At 40.8% G+C, this 21,842-nt stretch overlaps 1 protein-coding gene across 26 annotated transcripts in view; it reads right to left on the bottom strand.

Moving 5' to 3' along the window:
• The window catches only part of ESRRG (estrogen related receptor gamma), a 408,609-nt gene that overhangs the window by 162,668 nt on the left and 224,099 nt on the right, over positions 1 to 21,842 (bottom strand). Inside the window, exon 1 of one of the 26 annotated variants that reach the window (XM_063328436.1) lies at positions 5,341 to 5,569. The exons of 23 other annotated variants lie outside the window; for them this stretch is intronic. In XM_063328436.1, coding sequence (XP_063184506.1) covers positions 5,341 to 5,396 — 56 coding nt within the window. In that variant the 5' untranslated portion in view covers positions 5,397 to 5,569. Of the gene's footprint in view, positions 1 to 5,253; positions 5,275 to 5,336; positions 5,570 to 21,842 lie in introns of those variants that run through there. 2 more of the 26 variants (XM_063328456.1, XM_063328457.1) reach the window with 2 other exon arrangements.

Here is a 21,842-nt window from a genome sequence, read left to right as displayed (position 1 = left end):
GCCTCCCCCCCGAAAAATAATTATATTCTTTAAATGTAAACATAACGGTGTGTCCAAGGACACATGTAGCTGAAAAAACAGTTCTCTCATTGAGAGCCAAAACTTAGAAGAATATGAATAAATATTAGTCATGTAAATTACTTGGAAGAGGAAATTTTTATAAAAAAAATACAGCATCTTTTAAAAGCAAAACTCAGTACAAATACAGAAATGCCAGATTACAGGGAGAATCTGATATAAAATCAGGTGCAAATATTTTACCTACATTGCTGCCAGCTCTCTTCTCATGGATAAGAAAAAAATAAACACATAAAAGCAGCAGGTTTTTGACAGGCAACTGCATAGAGGGAAGTTATATAGCTCTGCATATATTTACTGTACACACATCTGTGTGCATACACACAATAATAGATGTACATTGCACAAATTGCATAAGGAACACATACACATGCACAGATATACATGCATTTGAACTCAAAACTTGCTGTGCATAAACGCAGGATTTCCACATAAAATGCAAATATATAAAAAATAAAACCACACATATACATGCTTCTACAGATATGACTGTATGTACGTACAATTACCTAACTCAAGCCTAAAAGTAAAAGAGGATACACAAAATGTAAAAGAACATGTAATAAGTGGAATGTCAAGCTGCAGCGACTGTTGGTGTCATCCCTGCGCTATCAAACATACATATGAGTATGATTGGAGACAGAGAGGCTAAATATTTCACTGTCAGAGCATGTCGAGAAATGCAATTCATTTCTCTCTCGTGCTTTAGGACAATGACAATTTAATACAAGGCCAGTGGATGTAAAAGAGATAAAAACTGAACAAACTGGCCTGGCATAATCACAGATTTCCTCTAGAGAGCTTGGTAGCGTGAGGCTCATATGCACTTGTAACGGATCAACATTTTATTGTTTTTTCCCTCCATGAATTTGCTATGAAAAAGAATTCATAGCAAAGCTTATCTTATAGACAGAGGCTTCTTTAAGCTTCAACAGGAGCAAGAGTTCCTCCCTTTTTTTTTTTTTTCCTACTTATCCTATGCATTTCACTTATGCTAAGGAAAAAAAAATTATTTGAGATACTTCCTGGAAAGGTTCAAGTACGTGTTTTGTTTTTTTTTTTTTTCATTCCTACTTACACTTCCACAGGGGTACAAGCAACCACCCTGCAGGTCAAGGGCCAGTCCTTTAAAAACACTCCATAAAATGAATAATCATGTCACTTATAAATAATTCATATTTTTATACTATAATTTTTCTATCATAATTTCGCTCTGTAACATACAGAAATAGCAGCATAGCATATAGACTGACATATCTGTAAGAATAGACATATCAGACTTTTTAGCTACTCTAAGCAAAGTAGGCTTCAAGTATTGTTAAATATTATCATAGACAAGTTACCTTCCGTATTTGATGAATAGCAGCATGTATTTGAAATTAATTGCAAAAGTAGGGTTGGCTAATGAGGCGGCCCTTATCTTTTCTCAGCAGTGCAAGCACAAGTATTTTTCTGCTGGCTCAATATTTTTTAAATGCCCAAAGTACTATTAAGTAAGTTGAAATCTGATTAAAATATGAACGCTAAAATATTCACAACAGCTAATGTAGAGACAAAAAAAAAGCTAAGGAAATGCTTATCTCTTCTCTTATCATTAAGCATGTGTTTTGAAAAATAATAATTAAATAAATTATTCCCTACAGATTCTCCCAGTTGTTTTGCTTCCCATTAGCATCTTTGAAAACAGTTTGTTAAAACAATAGTTATTCTTTATTATGGAACTATGGGAATGGTGTCCTTCTACCCGCCTCAGTTTAGAAAGAAATTTGTAGGAAATGTTAAAGCTTAAGGACTGTTAGAAAAAGGACAGCGTGCCTTAGGAAAAAATAGGGGGAAAAAAAGTACAGAAAAAATGATCAGCCATTCAAGAGAATTAATGGATATCCACAAGGGCTTTGCTAATAACACGGGTTAATTACCGCTGCAACGCACCAGGCTCAGTAAATAAAAGAGCACAACCATAAACACATTAAAATGAGCAACCATCACTAAAAGAGGGGCAAGCCCCAGTAAATGAAAAGCTGTCAGACGGGCATTTCAGCACAAACCTTTTATACTTTCTGCAGGATTTAAAAACTTGACAGCAGTCTATCAAAACCAAAAAAGCCAAGACCTACGACCGGAAACAGAGAGGGAAGAAGGGACCAAGGCCTGCCTGCTGCCCAGGGGGAGAACGCAGGCAGGGTCTGTTCACTCACCCACACTTGGGGGCTGGCTTCACAACACAGAGCTGCACAGCGGGTACGGAGGCCCGGAGACTTCTGACTTAATATTAACTTTGGGCTTTATTTCTTAAAAATAACTTTAAATAGCTATCTAATAAGACAAATGCATGAGGTTAAAGAAACCGTGGAGCAGAATCAAGTGCTGCTTCCCACTTCACAAAGAAGCGTTCTTCGGTCCACCCCTTTCCTCCCTTTACAAATAAAAGACGCTCCTAAAATAAATTCTTTGGGAATTAGAAGCTATGCCAGAATGTTTTAAGGAGTGAAACTGCCATAAACTCTTCTATGCTTAGTATATAGTCGCCTTCCGCAGGCATATGTATATATTTATGTGTTGATGCATGTGAGTATACACACACGCTTATATTCATCCGTACACAAACAGAACCCAGGCAGACTCCACAGACCATTCCCACAATACAACATGCGAATGGTTAGAAAAATATAAAATGTGTATATCAGCCATCACTGCACTTAAGTATTCAACATGACGTGATGCCTATGTCCACTTTTTAAATGTTACAGCCATCCTACACAACATTTTTTGTCATCTGTGTATTTTATCTGTTGCACCATAAAATGAAAATCTATGCACGCTGTAACAGCTGAATTTGTTTCACATTTAAACGCTGTTGTACATTTTAAAATGGAGAAAACAGGGAAACTGCTAAGGGTTCAAATTAATGAAACACAGTGAGCCACAAAGGGCAAACGTACATAGTGCACAGGAGCTTTCTGGAGTTACAAATCTCCTGTTTTCTATGTTTGGCATTCAGAGATCGTGTTTAAATTTACTAAACTAGTCCCAGCGTCGTGTCATTCCCCTGCCCCCCCCCTTTTTTTGGAGTGTTTCAATTGCCTTTCCTTCTTCCAACAGCTGTGACAACTGTTAAAACAGTCAGTAAAATTAAGTCCGCTCTATAATCCTTTAGTCAACGTTACATTTTAATCAGAGGTTGAAGGAGATTTCACATTATGAACGCATTGATTCATTTAGAATGATTAAACTGACACATATGTCAAAATGAGCAGATATATTTATTGCATCTGTTAGCTTATTAACTATTAGTAATTATTAGTGTTATTGTTATTGCTGAAAAAGCAAAAAGCCAAGGTTGCAGTTGGCGTTAAGTTATTGCATTCTTTAACATGCTCTGCCTTAAAATCAAAGCATAGCTAGTGATGGTCAGACAGATGTCTGTGCACTCCCAAAATGTTCGGACAATTTTTAGCTCGTATCCTCTTTGCCCTCATCCATAACGTAAGAACTGCAGAAACTACTATATTTATTTTGTATGTCCTTATGATTGTATGTGCATATGCATGTGACAATATATAGTCAAAACAAAATTACTATGAATATTAGTAACATGTAAAACTCTGGGTCTTATTAATTGAGACAGAGAAGCAGATATGTTTCTGAACGTTAGTTATTTCTCTGTGTCCACTCAACCACACGTGCCTCAAACCCTACGCTCGGACAATATATTGGGAGCGTTTTAAGATGACTTTTAATCGAGCCAAAGAGGGAGAAAAAAATTAGTTTGAATCTTGCACCAGAGCCAAAAAGACATGTGCCCCGATTTCATTTAAATGCATCTACTGTAAGAGGCTTATCTAAACTAATCATTCAAATTAGCTGTAAGAAGGTAAATTCAAGAAAGCTCCTTTGGGGGGGGGGGGGGGGGCGGAAGGGGGGTGAACAACCGCCAAAAAAGCCCCTCACCCCAACTTATCATCTTTTAATGTATTTTATAAAAAATGTGTCACTGTTAGTGAAAGGTGTGGAAACTGCATTCTTACATTTATGAAGCTATTCTTACACTACACAGCAGCTCACAGTGCACTGACCTATAAACCACATCTGAGAGGACATCCTACCTCTGTTTATTTCCTTTTATTTATCCCGGAACATTACAGTGGGTTTCCCTGCCTCCCCTTCCCAAACTGTATTCCTGCGAGACAGGCTATTTGTTACTTCCCGTATTATTTCACCAATAGGCAATCACCGAAATTCACTTTTCGTCTCTGGCTTAATTACAAATACCAATGCAATATGCAGACAGTAAGGACAGCTAGTGGGCATCTACCTATAATACACTGTCACCTCTCCGTGCAGCCTTTCCACAGACTGCGTCTAGGGCGACGCTGGCCATGAGCTGGGTTGGTTTTTTTTTTCTTCGGTGTTACTGTCACCCTCAGCGTAATACGAAGGCACGGCTACGTAAGTGGCTCGACATAAAGAAAAATGAGTCGGTGACAGCTCCCGTGATATACTAATATTTAATCCCGGCTGTGGGCTGAAATCAAGTTCAGGAGCCACTCGTCAGCCCCAGACCGCCCGGTTTTGTTCGGGCGCCACGCTTTCTGCCGGAGACGCTCCGCCAGGTAGCTCTCAAGTGTCAGCCAAGAACCGCGGCTCGCTAAAAACTATTTTGCTGCCATTTGTAGAGGGGGAGAGAGGAGAGAAAAAAAAAAAAAAAAAGAAAAAAAAAAAAAAAGAAGGCAGCAGGAGCAGAGGGCCACTCCGCGCTGCACGGCCCCCTGCAAAAGTACAAAACAACCCCCCCGGTCCCTCAGGCTGCCCGTCCGGAGCGGCGCCCCGCGGCAGGGCGGCCGCTACCTCAGGGCACGGCGGCCGTTACCCTGGGGCAGCGCGGCCGCTCCCAACCGTCGCCCCAGCGCTGCGCGGGCTCCTTCCCTCCCTCCCTCCCGCCCGCCGCCGCCGCCTCACAGCCGGAGGGAGCCGGCAGGGCAGCCGGCGCACCTGTCAGACTGCGAGCGGCGGGGGCCGGGCGCTCGCCCGCCGACAGCACCGCTCCTCGCTGCCGGCCGCCTCCCGCCCGCCCCCTCCGGCGCGCCGCCGCCGCGCAGCAGTGCCCCGGGCCGGGGCGGGCCGGGCCCGACGCGCCCGCGACGGCTGACGCCCGCGGCCCCGGCACAGCGTTACCTGCAGCGGCGTCTAGGCGCCTGTCATGTTTTGGGGCAGGCGGCGGTGGTGGTGGTGGTGGGGTGGGGGGCGGGGAGCGGTACCTACTCTTCCTCGTAGTGCAGGGAGAGCGGCTCCGGCAGGCAAAGTTCTACCGAATCCATGTGCGCCCGGCGACCATTCTCCGTGCGCCCCCGCGGTAAAGCAAAGTTTCCCGTGGCCGAGCGCAGCGCACTTGGCACGCCCGCTCTCCGGGCCCGGCGGCGGCGGCGGCAGGCGCGGCCAGTGGGGACCAAAAGCTCGCCCGCCCGCCTAATCAAGGACTTAAAGCCCCGCTCGGAGCTCATGAATATGTAGTAGGGCTTTACATATGCAGTCCCCCCGGCCCGGGGGGACGGCGGATTGGTGGGGCGGCGGCCAATCAGGCGCCAGGGGCGCCGGGGCGGCCCCGGCGCGCGGGCCGCGCGGCAGGTAGAGGGGTGGGGCTGGGGGAGCGGCCTGAGGCGGCGGCGGCGGCAGCGGCCGGGGCAGAGTCCGCAGACATGTCCGCGCTGCCGGCCCGCCCTCCCTGCCCGGGCAGGCCGGCCCGAACTTCCAGCGCAGTTGGGCAGGTACACCTCGGCGAGGCTCCCGGTTAAGGCGGCGAAGGATTGCGCGTAAAGAGGTAGAGGATGAAGTTTGCGCTGCCGTTGCCGGTTGCGGCGTTTGGCCGCGGCGGTTGGGGCCGGCCGGGCTCGGCTCTCGGCGTTCCGCTCCTGACCGCCGCTTCCCTAACCTTTGGAACTGCTCGGCGCCAGGGGAGGAAAAAAAAAAATATAATAATAATAATATCATCAAGTGCAGCCTGCCGAAGCTTCTGGGTAACTTAACTTTTCATTGTCGTCCGAGTTGCTGGGGGAGGGAGGAGCGGGGGGCAGGGCGGGCTGGGGTTTTATTGTGTATAATATATATAAATATAGATATAGGTTATATAAATACATAAATATATATTTAAATATATAATTATCTATTTAAAAATTAAAAGCCTCATTTTGTGCTTACTAAAAAAGGACATTCCTAACAAAACGAGCAACTCAAATCCATTCCTTAACAGCCTGGGCGGAACTGGAAACGTATACAAGTGTATGTGTTCACTTACAGGTTAGCTACATCCTAACATGGCTGTATTTAGTGTATGTCCCTGTGACAATCTTTAGATGTTTAGAGATATATATATATATATATTTAGATACAGTAAAGAGAAAGAAAAGCTCCAGAACTGATCAATTTCTTCTGTAACTGTGGAGGGATTATAGTGGACAATCTCAGCCTGCTTCATTTTAACAAGATAAGGACTGCACTGTAGTAGGTCTGCATTAGTAAATCTGGGAGTGCACATAGACCTCCACAGTGTTTTGAGATTTGGGCTTTTTTAAATTTTACCAAACTAAATGGGAAATATAACACATAGCCCTGCGTGTATGCCTGCATAAGCATCACCAAGCCCAATTCCAGCAAACCACTGGTTAGAGCCAGCTCAGCGTTGCTCATCTGTGTCATATGAAAGATCCCTGATTAAACTTGTTCCAAGAAAATGACCACACTCAAATTTAAAGACATTGTTTGCTCTGGAACACATGCGCACACACCCGGTTTTGAAAGAATCAGTAATGAATTGGAGGTGCCTTTTTTTCCTCTCCAAAGCTACTATTTTTACTTAATATTACAACTAAGACACCATACTTATTTTCCAGGTTCAAAGTGTTTCTGCTTCTACCAGTGAAAACAGATGCAGGCTATTTCTGGCAAGGAAAAAAAAAAAAAACAACAAACACTGTCAAGAGCACAATTTTTTATAATTCAGCTCAACTCTTAGAAAATCTTTTGTGACTGGAGCCCTAACATGATGCAAATTGCAATCTTTTAGATCAAAACAAATCAGTGCACACCCTCAGAATGCATTAACGGTATTCACAAATGGGAACACGAATGCCCTCTCCAAATGTGTTTCACAGCATTTCATGAAATAAATACAGTAACAGAACAGAACCTAACTCCAGAATATGCAAGTTCAATAGATATGTTTGTATATATTTACAGCAGAGAGATTCCAATGTAATGTATTTCATCTTATGTGAAGACTGGGCCTGCTTCCTACAAACCTGGTATAAATACATGCAAGTTTAGGAATTGGAAGTCACACAGCAAAACTACAGCTCTGACTACTGTATAAAAGCAGGTAGTAAAAGCTTAATTACCAGTAGCATTATGCTGTCTATATTGTTAAATGTGAACTCTGTAATTAAGATGTAAATTCGCTTGTGAGCAGTGAATTAAAAAGCTCTGAAATGCAGAGTAAAATCCGAGCACTCTTTAGAAACGTCAGAGACAAAAAAAAAAAATCAGTTTTTATCAAATTTTTAAATGAGAGGCATTTAATCATGTTACAGTATTAGAACGCCCTCTTTAAGTAACAATTTGATAAATGTGGATTTTGGAATCAAATCAGAATGTGATTATGATGTCTTTATGTATAGGTATCTGTATTACTATATAAACCCAAAATACAGTTCCTACAAACTGATTAACATGCACATTGGCAAAACGTGAAAATACAAATATATTGTTTGTACTGAGTGTTTCCCTGAGTGTCCATTTGTAGATTTATGCCCAAAATTGCTATTTTTCAATATTTTTGTCCTAAAATTCCTTCAAACCATTTCACATGTATGTGTTTTCTTATTTAAAAATCACCCATAATGAATCTCTATACGTGAATAATTTGATACGGTCACTTTTCTGTATTATGTTCCCTGGAATACACCTTAAAATACGTCAGCTAACCCATTTTGAAACTTAGCAAAGCACAGGTTAGCTTGATTTCTACTTTTGTTCATTACCTCCTAAGATCATGTATTTATATTCGGGTGCTGAAAACATGATGGTCTTTTTCCTTCTCTCAAGATCTGTCTTCCAGCCCTGCTTTTCATGTTCACATAGTTTTCACTACCTTCTTGGCTTGTTGTCCCCCACCCTCCTCTACACCCCCAAATAAAACATTTTTCCTCTCCCTATCAACCATGTTTCATCCAAGCAAGCGGCTTTCTTCCCTGACAGTGCTGCTGCTTGGACAACCAGAAATACAGTGCTGTACTTTGCATGTTGATAAACAAAGCAGTTGGCTTCTTCCCCTGGGACTGAAAGTGTCACCTCCACCAGACTGGGGCCTGGAATTCCAGCTACATTCTTGAACTTGGGTTTCACAGTTACCGATCAGTTTGGGGGAGGGAAAAAAAAAGATAAGAAAGATTACAGCAGCAAATAAACTGGGGCTAAGCATCGCTTCATTTTCTCAAGCTTTTCTGTAGAAATAAATAAAAATAGTAGTAGGGAAAAGGAAAAAAAAGAAAAACAGGTATCAGTTTACTGAATTTTATCAGGGGATATAGAATAAGAACACGCATGTAAACACACATCTGCACTAACTTATCAAAACGTACAGTGCAAAATCTTACCACAAGGAGTCCATACAAAACAGTGGTAATGAAATCAGAGAGGGGAAGGAAAAAATCGTTGAGTGCCTGTACCAGTCAAGGGGCATTACTGAGCAGCACCTACATTTCCACATCTCTCTGTGCATATGATTTTTCCTATGTGCTTCTTTAAGCATCTTCACATTTAAATACCTATAGGCATTTCAAGGCATCCAAACAGCCAGATTCTTAAAACACAACTACCTCAAGGCAACTGAAGTAAGATTCAGCGGCACTTCACAGAAACCGCAGAGTGCATTGTGTCAAATGTGTATTTATTTACCAAAAGGAGCGAGAAGCTCAAGCCATCTGGGAAGGAGCAGGAATATGAAAAAGTCTATTAGCTGCTGAGAATTTATTTGAAAACAAGTATACTGTTACTTTAGACAGAAGTTTGCCATACACCATGGCACCTTATTCAAAGCTTAACTGTAAAATAACATTGTTAAGAGTTTGAAATAAATATTGAAGTATCATCAAATACGTGATTTTTCTCTTTATTCACAGTCACTAATTAAAGAAACACAACTCAGATGTGCTATGCTACAGTGAGATCAACATTAGAAGAATATTGTCACTGTCAACTGGTCTTTTGCCTTTTGTGCTTCTCACTGAAAAGCACGTGGTGCATTCCTGGATATACCACTACTGAGTTAGAAAAACAAATGCTACAAAAGTTCCAAATTCTGCTCACCTGTTTGTACATAGTTGGACAAACTGCAGCAGGTTATTACTTTAAAGCCATCTGCTACTTCAGTCTGTATTTAGCATTAATTACTCCTTGTTTTGATTTTAAGGAAAAAAGCTCACATAACACAATCTCCGAATGTTCCTTAGAACTTTTCCACAGTGCATCCACGTACACAGAGCAAGGCTTTTAGCTTTTGCCGCTACACTCAGCTCCAGCATATAAAAAACGTCTCCGTGAAATAACAGCAATTGCTTTACCATGTTACCAAACTACATTCAATTCATCTGGTCTCAAATAAATACTCCATATTCTCCTCATTTTATTTTCAAGGGCATGGGCATGGGTATTTAAATGACTGCCTTCACCAGTACAGCATAGAAACCATTCACATTGCTATAAATGAAAATTATTCTCTTGATGAAACACCTTTTCAAAGCCTCTGACAAAAAGAAAGGGGGGGGGAATAAAAAGAAAAAGAAAGGGAGCAGCACGCACGTTGCCTGTCACCCACCAAAAAGGTCTACTCCCTAAAGATAATTCAGGCACACACTTCAATATGGATATTTCACTATTAGCCCAACCTCTTTTTTTCGTGTAAGTTTCTACAGAGAAGCTGAAGTGCATTACTGTCTCAGACAGCCAAGGATAAGATGACTGAGGGAATTCAGTTGCTCTGTTTAATTAATACAGGATTATTTCACTTTCATTTTGTGAAGCTAATAATATGACTGGTGGAATGTCAGTAAAAATTAAATCATAAACTAGTGCAGTACCAAAGGGAAAACTTACTTTAGTTATGGAGTATTCCCAGCAGAAATCTTGAAAATCTTATACATATTTACACTGATAAAATACCACATGTACTTCATGGGATACTGCAAGCTTTCTACGATCCTTGTGGCATGTATTTACAGAGCAAGAGTTAACATTTTGAGATTATACATTAATAAATGAGTTGCAGTTATATTGTTTCTTGAATGTTAAGCACCACATACTAAACACAGGAACACGTTCAAGGTCAATGTCCTATTTTAGACCTTTTCAGCAGCTGTGATATTATGATAATCACACTTAAAATATTCCTATAGAAAGAGTAAATTAGCCCTTTTCACTAGAAGGATTATTATGATAAACAACAAATCCAAAAGAGAACAAATACAGATTTCTCACCCCTCCGCCCCCACCCCCAGTGCAATAAATTGTTGTCCCTTACTGTGATGGCGTTTCTACCCAGGAATTAAAAAAAAACAAAACAAAACAAAACAAAAAAAACCCCAACACATTATTCTGCACTTACATTTCAGTTTTTTGGAGGCCTCACCTATGTAAAAATACCTTCCTTAAAAAGCGTTTGTGCTCTCTGTTAAAACCAAAACATTTCCAGTTGACATCCCATTCTATCACCTCCACTGCAGTGAAATGTAATATCCCACTAAACCAGAAGGGAAAGAAGAAAACTTAGCATCAGCAGCTATTCCTAAGCAAGATTAGGGGTTTAGCTCCATCTAATTGAGGGATGAGACGTGTCCCTCAATGGGTCTCTTCCCACTCCCCCACCAGCCCTTCTACCTGACTGCAAGCTCAAAGAGCTAAAAATAGACAAAGAAGAAGATGGAGTGTAAATATTTCCCCAGTGAAAACACCAATAATCTTTACTGTGAGCTGACATGAATTGCTTGTTACACTGCCCTAGGATATCATGGCTTGAAGCGAGAGCACACATACACACACGCACAGAGCCACCAGCCACCCTCAAAGCTCCCGTAACGTGTATCTGTGCGTGTGCATGTCGCAGAGGCTCCTACGACATCTGACTTGGAGCCAGTACACCTGCTCTACAAAACACATTCTCTCTAGCCTGCCTTTCCCCCCCCCCCCCCGCCTCTGACTGTCCCAGCCCATCTTCCATCACTCTTCTTCCTTTTTCACCCCCCTGCTCTCCCTCCACTCCCCTCGTTCTGGCATTTTTATTATTAATGTTATTGCTATTATTACTGTCCAAGCATAAGCTGATCCACAGGGGAGCCTGTGTAATTTAACCCCTCAAGCACTAAATTCCTTCACATGTGCCAAAGACACAGGTTTGTTGTTGCCTCCAGCAATATCCCAGGAAGACGAGTGATGGCGGTGTCATATCATCACACAGCGACTTAATCTATTGCGACACCCAGGGAACGGGTAACTGAAGAGATTTACAGAACATGCTCTCTGACTGAATACAAAACGTTATTCCCTTTACCAACAAACTCAAGTCACACAAAACAGTGAAACAAATTTTACCCTCCTATGGCTCATCGTTTCCATGACTGCTTTATCCAATCCCACCACTGCATCACTTGTCCCACCGTGCATCTAGCTATACAACACCTTTTTCAACATTTTTGTTCTCCCTCCTTTGTTCTTCTGGTGCTTTCTGATTAACAAACAGCCAGATCATGTTGAACTGCCAAGTAACATAGCCTCAGAAATCTTTTATCCATACACTAGATGACTGGAACCATCACTTACATCAGGGTTATCTCTACATGCTGTCTTTATGTTGTCTGACATGTAATGCGTCCTTTTTAAAACAATAGATTAAAGGGGCTGCACTTTTTAAAGGTGCAAGGAACACTGAATTAAACACTCGCAGTTTAGCTACAATAAATACTGACAAGCAGGAAAGCATCTATTTTAAGTACCGAAAACCAAAAAACTGATCTGTTTGTCAAACAGGGATTTTCCGCATGGGTATCTGACTTTTGTTATCCATAACTATTAGGGGAGAATTCAACGTAATGTAGAATTATGTAACTTCTCTCCAAGATCAAGGTGAGACTTTATCTTCTAACATTTCACTGACCTGGGAAGCAAAAATTTGGCGCAGAATTAATACTAGAGGTAAATGAGACTAATGAAATGTCCTCAGCTCAGGATAACCCAACTGTGCTGGTGAATCAGAGCTTTCACCTTGGGAAATTAACAGCTTTGAAATAGTCAGAAGAAACTGGTAACAAAGGTTGAGTTCACATGCTCAAGAGTAAACAAATCCTCTCTGCCCATAAGGTACTACCTGCCCTGAACTCATCTCTAGACGCCTCAGATCTAAAGCAGGTAGAGACTTCCATAGTGAAGGCCACTGAAATCTGTCCCTATAGTAACATCTAATTTTTCTTTCTGTATATATAGCTTCTTTTAAATGCATGTAACAGCCGACCGACTAAGCCCTTAATATTTTAAACTTTGTATATATGCATATTCAGAATCCAAGTCAAATGATTTCTTGGACACACAAGTATATAAACCAAGTACAGGAAGGTGCTAAGCACATCTTATACTTTCCCCCCGATCGTTAATATGAAGAGACTTAAAATAAAGGTTTTCATCGATATACAGCTCCCAGATGGGCAACTATACGGTTCCGGCACTTCCGAAGAGATGTAGAATTCACTACCAATTACTCTTTTCCCAGGTCCTACAGCTCCATCCCCCTGAACGTCAAAGCTCTGATGGTCTTAAAGGAAGTCTTTAGAGAACATCACAGCGTGCACTGAGATGCTGTTCACCACTCATATTCATTTCCCACTCAGTGGTGGGTGGAAGGCCTAGAATACCACTAAAAAGTGTGCCAGTAATCAGCAATACAAGTGCAACGATCCTGCTATCTCCAGTAGACCCTACGCTAACATTTAACAGGATCATACTAACATCTTTAATACACAAGAATGGCACATTAACAAAAATGCCCGTGTTACAGTATTACAATGAAAACATTTTTTTCTGACTGTATAAATAAATATGATTAATAAGACAATATAATTGTAACGACATCCTTCTGCAGCTGAAGCCTTCAATTACCACCTAAATTTCTGTCCTAGAGCAGCTTCAGTCCCATTGACCAGACAGTTAGCCCTATTCAATTATTCAATCTCAAATCAATAGATTTAGCTCCATGTATAATGGTTAAGGTGTAAATGTTATGTATACGCTCTTCTAGCTTAATTCACGTGGTTGCAAATTTGGATTTCTATTCTAATTTCCATTTTCGGAAACATGCAAAACCCAGTTTTTCTTATTAGTGTTCTTTTCTCCCACCAGTTCTGCCTCCCTTTCAGGTGTTATGTTTCCAGAAGTGTAGTCTAACTTGCCTATGACAGAAATTTGTCTTTCACAGACAAAAAGGAAAAGCAAGAATTGTAATTATTTGATTCAAGTATGCTGAATAAAGCAATAAAATAGCAGTATGACTTTTAAGCAGATTCAGTCAATATTTTCCTGCTAAACCACTCACTCAAGGTGTGAATTGATTCAGAAAGTACAGCCTTTAGTCTTACTGCACTTCTGACACTTGTATCACAAAACATTTGGTTCAATTGCTGTAGATGCACACCTACACCTATACAAACACACACGTAAATGTATTATACTATAGGGTCGTGATTATTTACATAGATTTACACACAAAAGTAATAAAAAAGTAAGCTGAACCAACGTGTGTATGCAAAAGGCTCCACCTTTGCATTCTAGTTAGAAGCAACTTCATTAATTTTGTCCCTCCAAAGTCCCTCTTCTTTGCTTAAGGAGCTTCCAGGCGAGCTGATTTGAAAGCACACCAAGTTACAGCATGTTAGGTGCCTTACTTCTCACCTGAGAGCCAGATTTTACATTCCTCTCTCGGACAAACGCACATTACCTTTAGTAGCGCCCCCCCCTCCAATAAAGCACTGTAGAACAGATTCCCCACTACCCACTCCTGAGAGCACATCCATTTTTGTACATCTAGAAAACAGATCTAATACTAGTGTCGTAATACCGTATCTTTACTGACCAGATAACCCAGAAGAATACAGTTACAACTTATATGAGCACGAGTTCAAACAATACTGCCCAATGAAACACTGATTTCCTGGGGAACACCCCGGCTGTTACCTGCCTTGAAACAGCTGAAGTTTATAAGCATGAGGATGATGGCAGGGAGCTGTTATGATAAGAAAAGCTAAAGCAATTTCTGCATGCAACCATTACACTGTGACTGTTAAGAGACAAGCAAGAATTTCTCTAATATTATCAGCGAAAAAATAGGCTTAAAAAAAATTGGTAAGGCTTTTAGAAATAAAATAGCAAAAGGAAAAGTTGCAACTCAGTCTTCCGACTGACCTGTTTACTCCAGTTTCAGATTATCTGCTCCTGAGGCATTAACATAAACTGCTCCAGTCTTATTAAAGACCATATCTATATTCTTTAGCACTGTTTGCATTTGGTACACATATTTTCAGAATGCTAACGGTCTTTATTCAATAATGAATTTGGCAGCAAAACAAGAATCGGTTCTCTTTTAATGTTATTTTTCTAAATAAATTCTCTAAACCTGATTGAGTTAGATCCTTGAATCATGCCTTGGAAGATGCAACTCGGAGTTTCTGAATAAAAAGTGAAGCACTTAAGCAAATCAGACTTTTATTCTTCATCCACTGAGAAGCCTGAGATTTAAGATGAAAGAGCTGGGCTGCCTTTCTCTTTCCTTATCCTGCCAGGTCCCTTCATTTTCCCTGTTTTCCCAGTAGATTTACTTGTAAATCTGGCGACAGCCACATTTGAAGTCCTGAGGTCTGACTCCTGACCTCAGTTATGTTAGCCCTTCCCTGCAGAAGAACTACCCCTTGGATCACTGACTTGCTATTATTCTATGGTTAATAGACCTGACCTGTGCAATATTTTTTTATCTGGCTACAGTCCTATCTCTAAATTCTCTATTTTGAATGAATACCGATTTTGTGACATGAAGTCTGCTATATAATGAAATGCAAACAATGAAAAGGCTAAATCAGTTTACAAAAAATCTATTTGTCAAACAGTGTGGAGATGCTCCCAATTTAGTCCGGGCAGTGCATGCAGCTCTTGATAAGGGAGTTAAAACCGAGCCGTTCCACTGCATAAAAATAAAAGCATCTGCAAGAGAGATACATTTTCTTTTAGAGAATCTTCCCTGTAACCTGTAGCTAATTATAAAAAAAAAAAAAAACCAAGAAGAAATAAAATAACTAACCCCCCCCTTCCTTGGATTCTGCAGGAATTTTCTAACAGCCAGGAGCACTGTTACAGTAGGTAACAGCGAACGCCTCCCCAGTGCAGTCCCCTTATGTCACATTTGCATTTCTATTCAGCTACATTGCCTGACAATGAAGCAAATGGGTCTGCCTTATCTGTACAATTCTGGACAACAGAGATTTCGAAGCCATACAAAGGAACGAGCTTAACATTCAGCACTCAACACCTCCCGGCCCCCCCCCCCCGTCCCCGTCCCCGTCCCCGCCACCGCTGTGGGGAACGCAGCCACACAAACACCTGTCCACACCAAAAACCTGAAACCCCCACACGGCAGCCGAAAGGGAACCGGTTAAAAGAATAAAATTCAACTAAAATAAAAAGCTAATGCGGACTTTTTTAAGAGGCTGGCCAGCCTCGAGGAAGAAAATAGTCCCAACCTTCAAGATTTTCAGGCTTTGTTGTGACCGTAACAGAGAGGTAAAGGAGTGTCCCTGGAATGTAAAAGTAGATAATATCTACTCCACCATTTGCGACTCCCTCTGTCCCTTTTAGGCTGGTATTTAATACAGCAGATGAAATCTAGAGATCCTTTTATCAGGGAAATTTCATATCACCCCAGTTTTCATTAGAAAACCTTTAGCCGCTACTCTGGCTAACTCACGCCATTTCATTGCAGTATGAGGAAATTTCCGGCTAATTCCTTCAAAATTAATATCGTCTCATTTAAAAGTTAGACATGACACAAAAAAACCCGCACAAGCTGAAACCTCCAGATCAAACTTGTGTTATGACAGGACTTAAGCCAGTTATAATACAGGCTAGGGCTTTAAACAGCAAGAAAAAAAATTACAGTGACACAGTTCTAGAGACACTTTGGCTTTAGTCTGGCTTTCCGTGAGAGAGAGACATACATCTACACACTGTCTCTGTCTTCTTGGCCCTTTCCTTCACTCTCAAGTGCTCGGAGTAACAAAATAGGCTTTGTGCACACAATCTGAAATTGAAGAAACTTGGTTGTGGAGGGGGTTATCCACACGTTTATTCACATATACAGAAGTAATCATGGAGACCAGGGTAGGAGGATGTCTGTCTTTTTGTCCTACTTAGTATATCCTAAAGCACAATATACCGTTTACGTAGCATACTGAATTTTACATTGCTAGCTTATACTTTAATTGTCCTGAACTTCCAGGTAAGGTTATTCTTTGCTGTTGAACAAATGCTGAATTTCTCCCCAGAGGTGGTTGCAATGAGTAGTGATTCTCTATCTTTTTCTCACTCACACATTTTTGAAGATTTACAGGCATGAATATCATCACTTTAACATAAAATGTTATTATTATTGCCAAAAAACAAGGCAGTTATGCACAGCGACAGTGAGGAATGCAGAACGCTTACTTGGATTCAAAGGAAACACGAAGCCCCTTAAAGCAGCCCATTGTTTCTAATTTTACTAGTACTGATGCTTCAAAAGCTGCTGTCTGTTATTGGTGCCTTTGCGGGAGCTGGAGCAAAAGACTAGGGCACATTCTGCCTCTTCAAGTGCTTGGGAGAGAACAGCCAACTTTTATTATCCTTAGCACTGAAAATGGCTTTATTGCCACAGAGGTATGAAACTACCAATTGTCCTGATATCATACCTCCTAAAGCATTGCAGATCCCTCAAATGCTGTCACGGTGACAGATCACTTTTACCCTCAACCGTGCAGGCACATGAGCGAACTTCATACAAGATATGTGCATGTGGTACAGTGCAGAGCAAAATTTAGTCCTTAAACTTGCTGTGATAAAAATAAAGCATAGAACAAAATAAAATATTTGCTACTAACATGTCAATATTTTAAAACCATTTTCTAGACTGTAGTGGTAGAGATATTATGAGATATCACATACTACTACACTGTTGGAACTACTTGTGTCTGTTGATTTATTAAAAAAACCCAACTAGTACAGATGGAAGAGAGATACGGTAGCTGGATAGTTCAGAAGAAAAGTAACCAAGGAAAACATTTTGCACAGATTGGCCCAAGGTCTGCTTGAATCTCGAGTCAGGTCATCTAATAGGCTTCCGTAGCTATCCAAATGAAAATACCCCCTTACCTCTGCCCCCTCTAAACATGCGAGGACAGAAGTTGTAGAATACACCTTGCTGACCGCATACACAGTTTATGCCCGTGTATTGCATCTTGAAGATACCTATCATGACGGTTTCTACAAGCCTGTCCCTTCTGGAGTAGAGTAAGCAACACAGCTGACCCAGAAGGATTAGATGAGAAATTCAACTAATTAATGAGCCCTGCAGGCAAAACATCATTTCTTCTGCTCTTTGGGGCATTTACAAGGTCAGCTGTTTCGTTTTCTTTTTCCCCAGCATCAGGCCAGACTCCCTTCATCTGTCAACATACACAGGATTTGTAAGACAATAGTGGGCACGTGAAATTCAGTTGTGCCCGCTATCAAGCCAAACAACACAGTATATTTTGTCTGATTCCCACAGTAAGGGAAGAAAACTGTTCAGGCCAATACAGCCTTATCAAAAAAAGCTTCTCTAGTGTTACCTTGCTCCTCCATGGGCAACAGTTTAGAATTATGAATGCAGTATTTCCCATTTAAGAAAATATTCTGGAACACAACTTCAAAGATTCTGGAACGCAGCTCTGTTCCCCCATCCTGCTCTGCTGTCTTTCTGATGATCGCTTCTCTGAGAGCGTCACATGGCACAATTTTCTTCCATCTGCCAGGGAAGTTTCCCAAAAAGTATACCAACTTCAAGAAATGAGGAATATGAATAGGAAACACGTTCAGATAGAACTCAGAAAAATGATCGGCTCACCTCATCTGTTTCTCTAGCAATATGTGCACTGTTACTATCCAATGGCCTCTTTGGTAATAAACTTGTCCCACCTCCCATCTGCTCTTCTTGCTGGCCTCCTGCCACTTCAGCCTCAGTCCTTTCCTGTCTTCAAGATGTCATTCAACTTCACTTGCTCCCCTACCCATTTGTTTCTCTTTCCAAGTGAGATCAAGCATACATCTTTCTGTGTCCCTCGCTCCAGCCTTTAGCTTCTGCTCCATCTTTTTAGTAAGTGTCTATGTTTCTGCTCCATTTATCATAGTTGGCAGTATGCACTATGCAGGTGTCAAGGAAACCAAGAGAGAGTTCACTATTCATGATATTGCCTTTTCAGCCTTCTTGTGGCTTGCCATTGAGTGTCAGCTCCCTAGCACTAAGCTATATGTTGAGAAGAATGTGTATCAGTTAAAGACAAATTACTTTAAGCCAATACAAGGGCACATAAAGAAACAAGACTGCTTTGAAGTTAGACTTTTTCAGCCTCACTCTGATCTCTTTCTAGATTATTTTTCCTTTTATTTACTCATTACCTGAGTTTTTATGTCATCTCTACAGCATTTTTCCTTACTGGCTAAAAATAAACACACAAGCCATTGCACGATGCTGGACTTAACATGCACACAGGCATGAACGTGAATGCTTGATGCTTGACTTTAGTAAGTGCTGCCTTTTCACATCAGTACCGACTTATGTTTCACTGAATGTAATCCAGCCCAGAAAAAGAAATGTCTTGGACTCAGTAGGACAGAAGTCAAAACCAAATCAGAAACACGTCGCTGTCTTTCTGCGAAGACTGAGAACAAAACTCCACCCATCCCCTCCGCTGTCTGGAGCAGGGAGGAGGCACAGCACAAGAGACCTGTGTGTCGGCTACCAGTCAAGACCCATTGTTTTTAAGGACAACACTCATTTCCACAAACATATCACGAACGACGAGCCACACTCATATCCTGGAAAACTGGTTTAATTCACCTCGAGAAACTTCCCCCTACATACAATACCTCAACACAATACAGGCCATTAAAAGCAACTGCAGCATTAAATGCTCAATTGCAGTTGCAGCTATTGCTTTAGAATCGGAGACGGAGCGTGGTGTTTTCTTCTTGTTGTTTTGTTTTTTACTTCTTTGAAAATACTCATTCTGGCATTTCAAGTAAGATGAAACATCGCTCCACTGTAAACAGCAGAGTACCAGGTACAACTTCACTGTCGTAACAATCTAGCTTTGCAAAATATCATAAAAATCTATTTTAGCGAAGACAGACAGTTGACTCAAAAATTCACAAAATGCACATATGACAAAGGCCAGACAGTTCTTTAGACAAATGCAGTTTAGAGATATGATGAAAAAAGGGGGAAAATTGACCATTGAGGTACCTACAGGTTGTAGTAGATTCTGTATCACTTAATGTTTTACACTAATGCTTTTTAAAATATATGATGTAGCTTAAATTGTTTTGCATAAAGCCCAGTTCAGAAGTTTCCATATGAAGTTTTTTGACTTGTGATATACAGTCAATCTTGATAATCACTACAGTTGCATTTAAGCTCAAACTTGACAACCAACTTCCACATTGGAATTGCACTCATCCAACATCAACACAATTCACTACTTTTTATTCAATGTGGCAAAGAAAAGAGGATAGACACCCCTTATAATCATTAATTTCTAACACTTCTATCCAGGCCACCTTCCTGTTTTTACCCATCATTAGCGTGACAACAATAATAAAGCTGGAATTTTTCCTACAGTAAAACAGACAAGTCTCCAGTTTCTGGCCCAGATAAGCATCATCTAATGCAGAATTTAAACTTTTTTCTTTACCAATACTACGTATTCTTTACAACAAGCCTGCAAAATGGTTCTGTGACTGGCAGAACCCCATCCTTCAACTTTTCTCATCGTATCTATGGAAGTGAAAAGGACGAGTCATATAAATATAAGTATAAACATAAATATAAAACTAAGGGCTTTACATGAAAATTTACTTTATCACCTTGCAAAATTTCTCAGGGAAGCAAAGTTTCATATTTCTCCAATGCAGTAAATATGTTGCAAGCCAAAATTCAAATCGTTTGCTGGAATTTCCGTTTTTTGCTAGAAGGTAAGAAAATCTGTTCTAAACCTCTCATCCACTATATCCCTTCATGTTATTCAGAGATCACTACACAAAGTCCTCACTTAAAGAAAATAGTAGAATATACAATTGCTTTAAATACAGTAACCTATTCGTTGTCTCTGAAAAAAAAAAAACCTGAAAAAAATCCATGCCTACAGAAGAAGGTCAACAGCATGGAGTGCGTAAAGGTTACAGCTGGAAAGGGTGAAAAAGTGCAGGATAGCTACACATTGGGAACGGGTAACACAACTTATCGGGCAACACACGTGGCATGTTATGAGCAACGGCAGATTACAATGATATAATGAAGGGATGCCTCTCACACCCTGAAAGACAAGGACAGCACAAGACAATGACCCATCCAATTATCTCTACTCTTATTTTATTCCTCATCCTTCAGTCAACTATCTCAAGGATGGGAAGCACCCTCCTAAATCAGTCCTACATTCATTCCATTTATTCCTTTACATGTAGGCTCATTTTATTCTGGTCCACTCGGCATCTGGCACGACTGAGAAGAACAAATTAACGTGAGCATAAAAGTCTAGCAGACTCTGTCTGCAAGGAGCTACCACGTATTTTCCTTGTCGCATCCCCTCCCCTTTACCAAAGTGCCATTCCCCAGCCTCTGTGGCAAAAAACCCACCCTATTTAGTACCCAGTGCCGTCATGTGCAATGGGGCAAATCCACACCCTGTTGACCACCACTCCATAGTTGTTTGCCTTGTCTCTCTGGTTGGACAAGTCTGTGCTGATGGCACCTGTTAAAGCTGCTTCAACTAAGCTGTTCTGCATTTGTCTGGCTGGATTTGGACTTCCCGGATCCCTGACTGAATACAAAGTGATTTGAAAAAACGGTGTTTGGCAACAAGCACAGTAGGGAGCACACTGTGTGTTGGTATACAAGAGCACAATGTGTTCTTCATAACATCACTGAGGGAGCATGCTGCTAGAATCTCTCTGCTGTCGAGATCAAAATGGTCTCCTTTGTTGTCAGCTGTTTAATAGCAGCTGTTTAATGTAATTCCAAATGATCTGCTTGAATGAAGTTGTCATTCTTGCAGTTCACTTTAATGTAGTAAAAAAAAAAAACCAAAAGCCACAGCTTGGCCATGTTATTTTTCTATTGTTCTTCTGCAAAGTTGAACTCTCTTATATCTCTGCTAGCCTAGCAAAATAATGAAAGTCTGATTTCTTGAAATAAAACATAAATTTGAGAAAAAAAAAAGAGGCAAAGGATCAAATATTTATTTCAAAACACTTTCGGACACTTGAGAATGGTTTGATTAAAAATATCTTTGCTACTAAAAAATTACGCACAGAAAGAAGTGAACTTGTCAGCAGGTAAGTGAGCAAAAGGAATATATATTTCTATAGGTATTTCAAAACATTCTCCCCTAATGAGG

The sequence above is a fragment of the Chroicocephalus ridibundus genome, chromosome 3 (genome assembly GCF_963924245.1).
Source record: "Chroicocephalus ridibundus chromosome 3, bChrRid1.1, whole genome shotgun sequence".
Lineage (NCBI taxonomy): Eukaryota > Metazoa > Chordata > Aves > Charadriiformes > Laridae > Chroicocephalus > Chroicocephalus ridibundus.
Note: the sequence above shows the minus strand (reverse complement) of the source record. Positions and strands in the feature narration are given on the sequence as shown.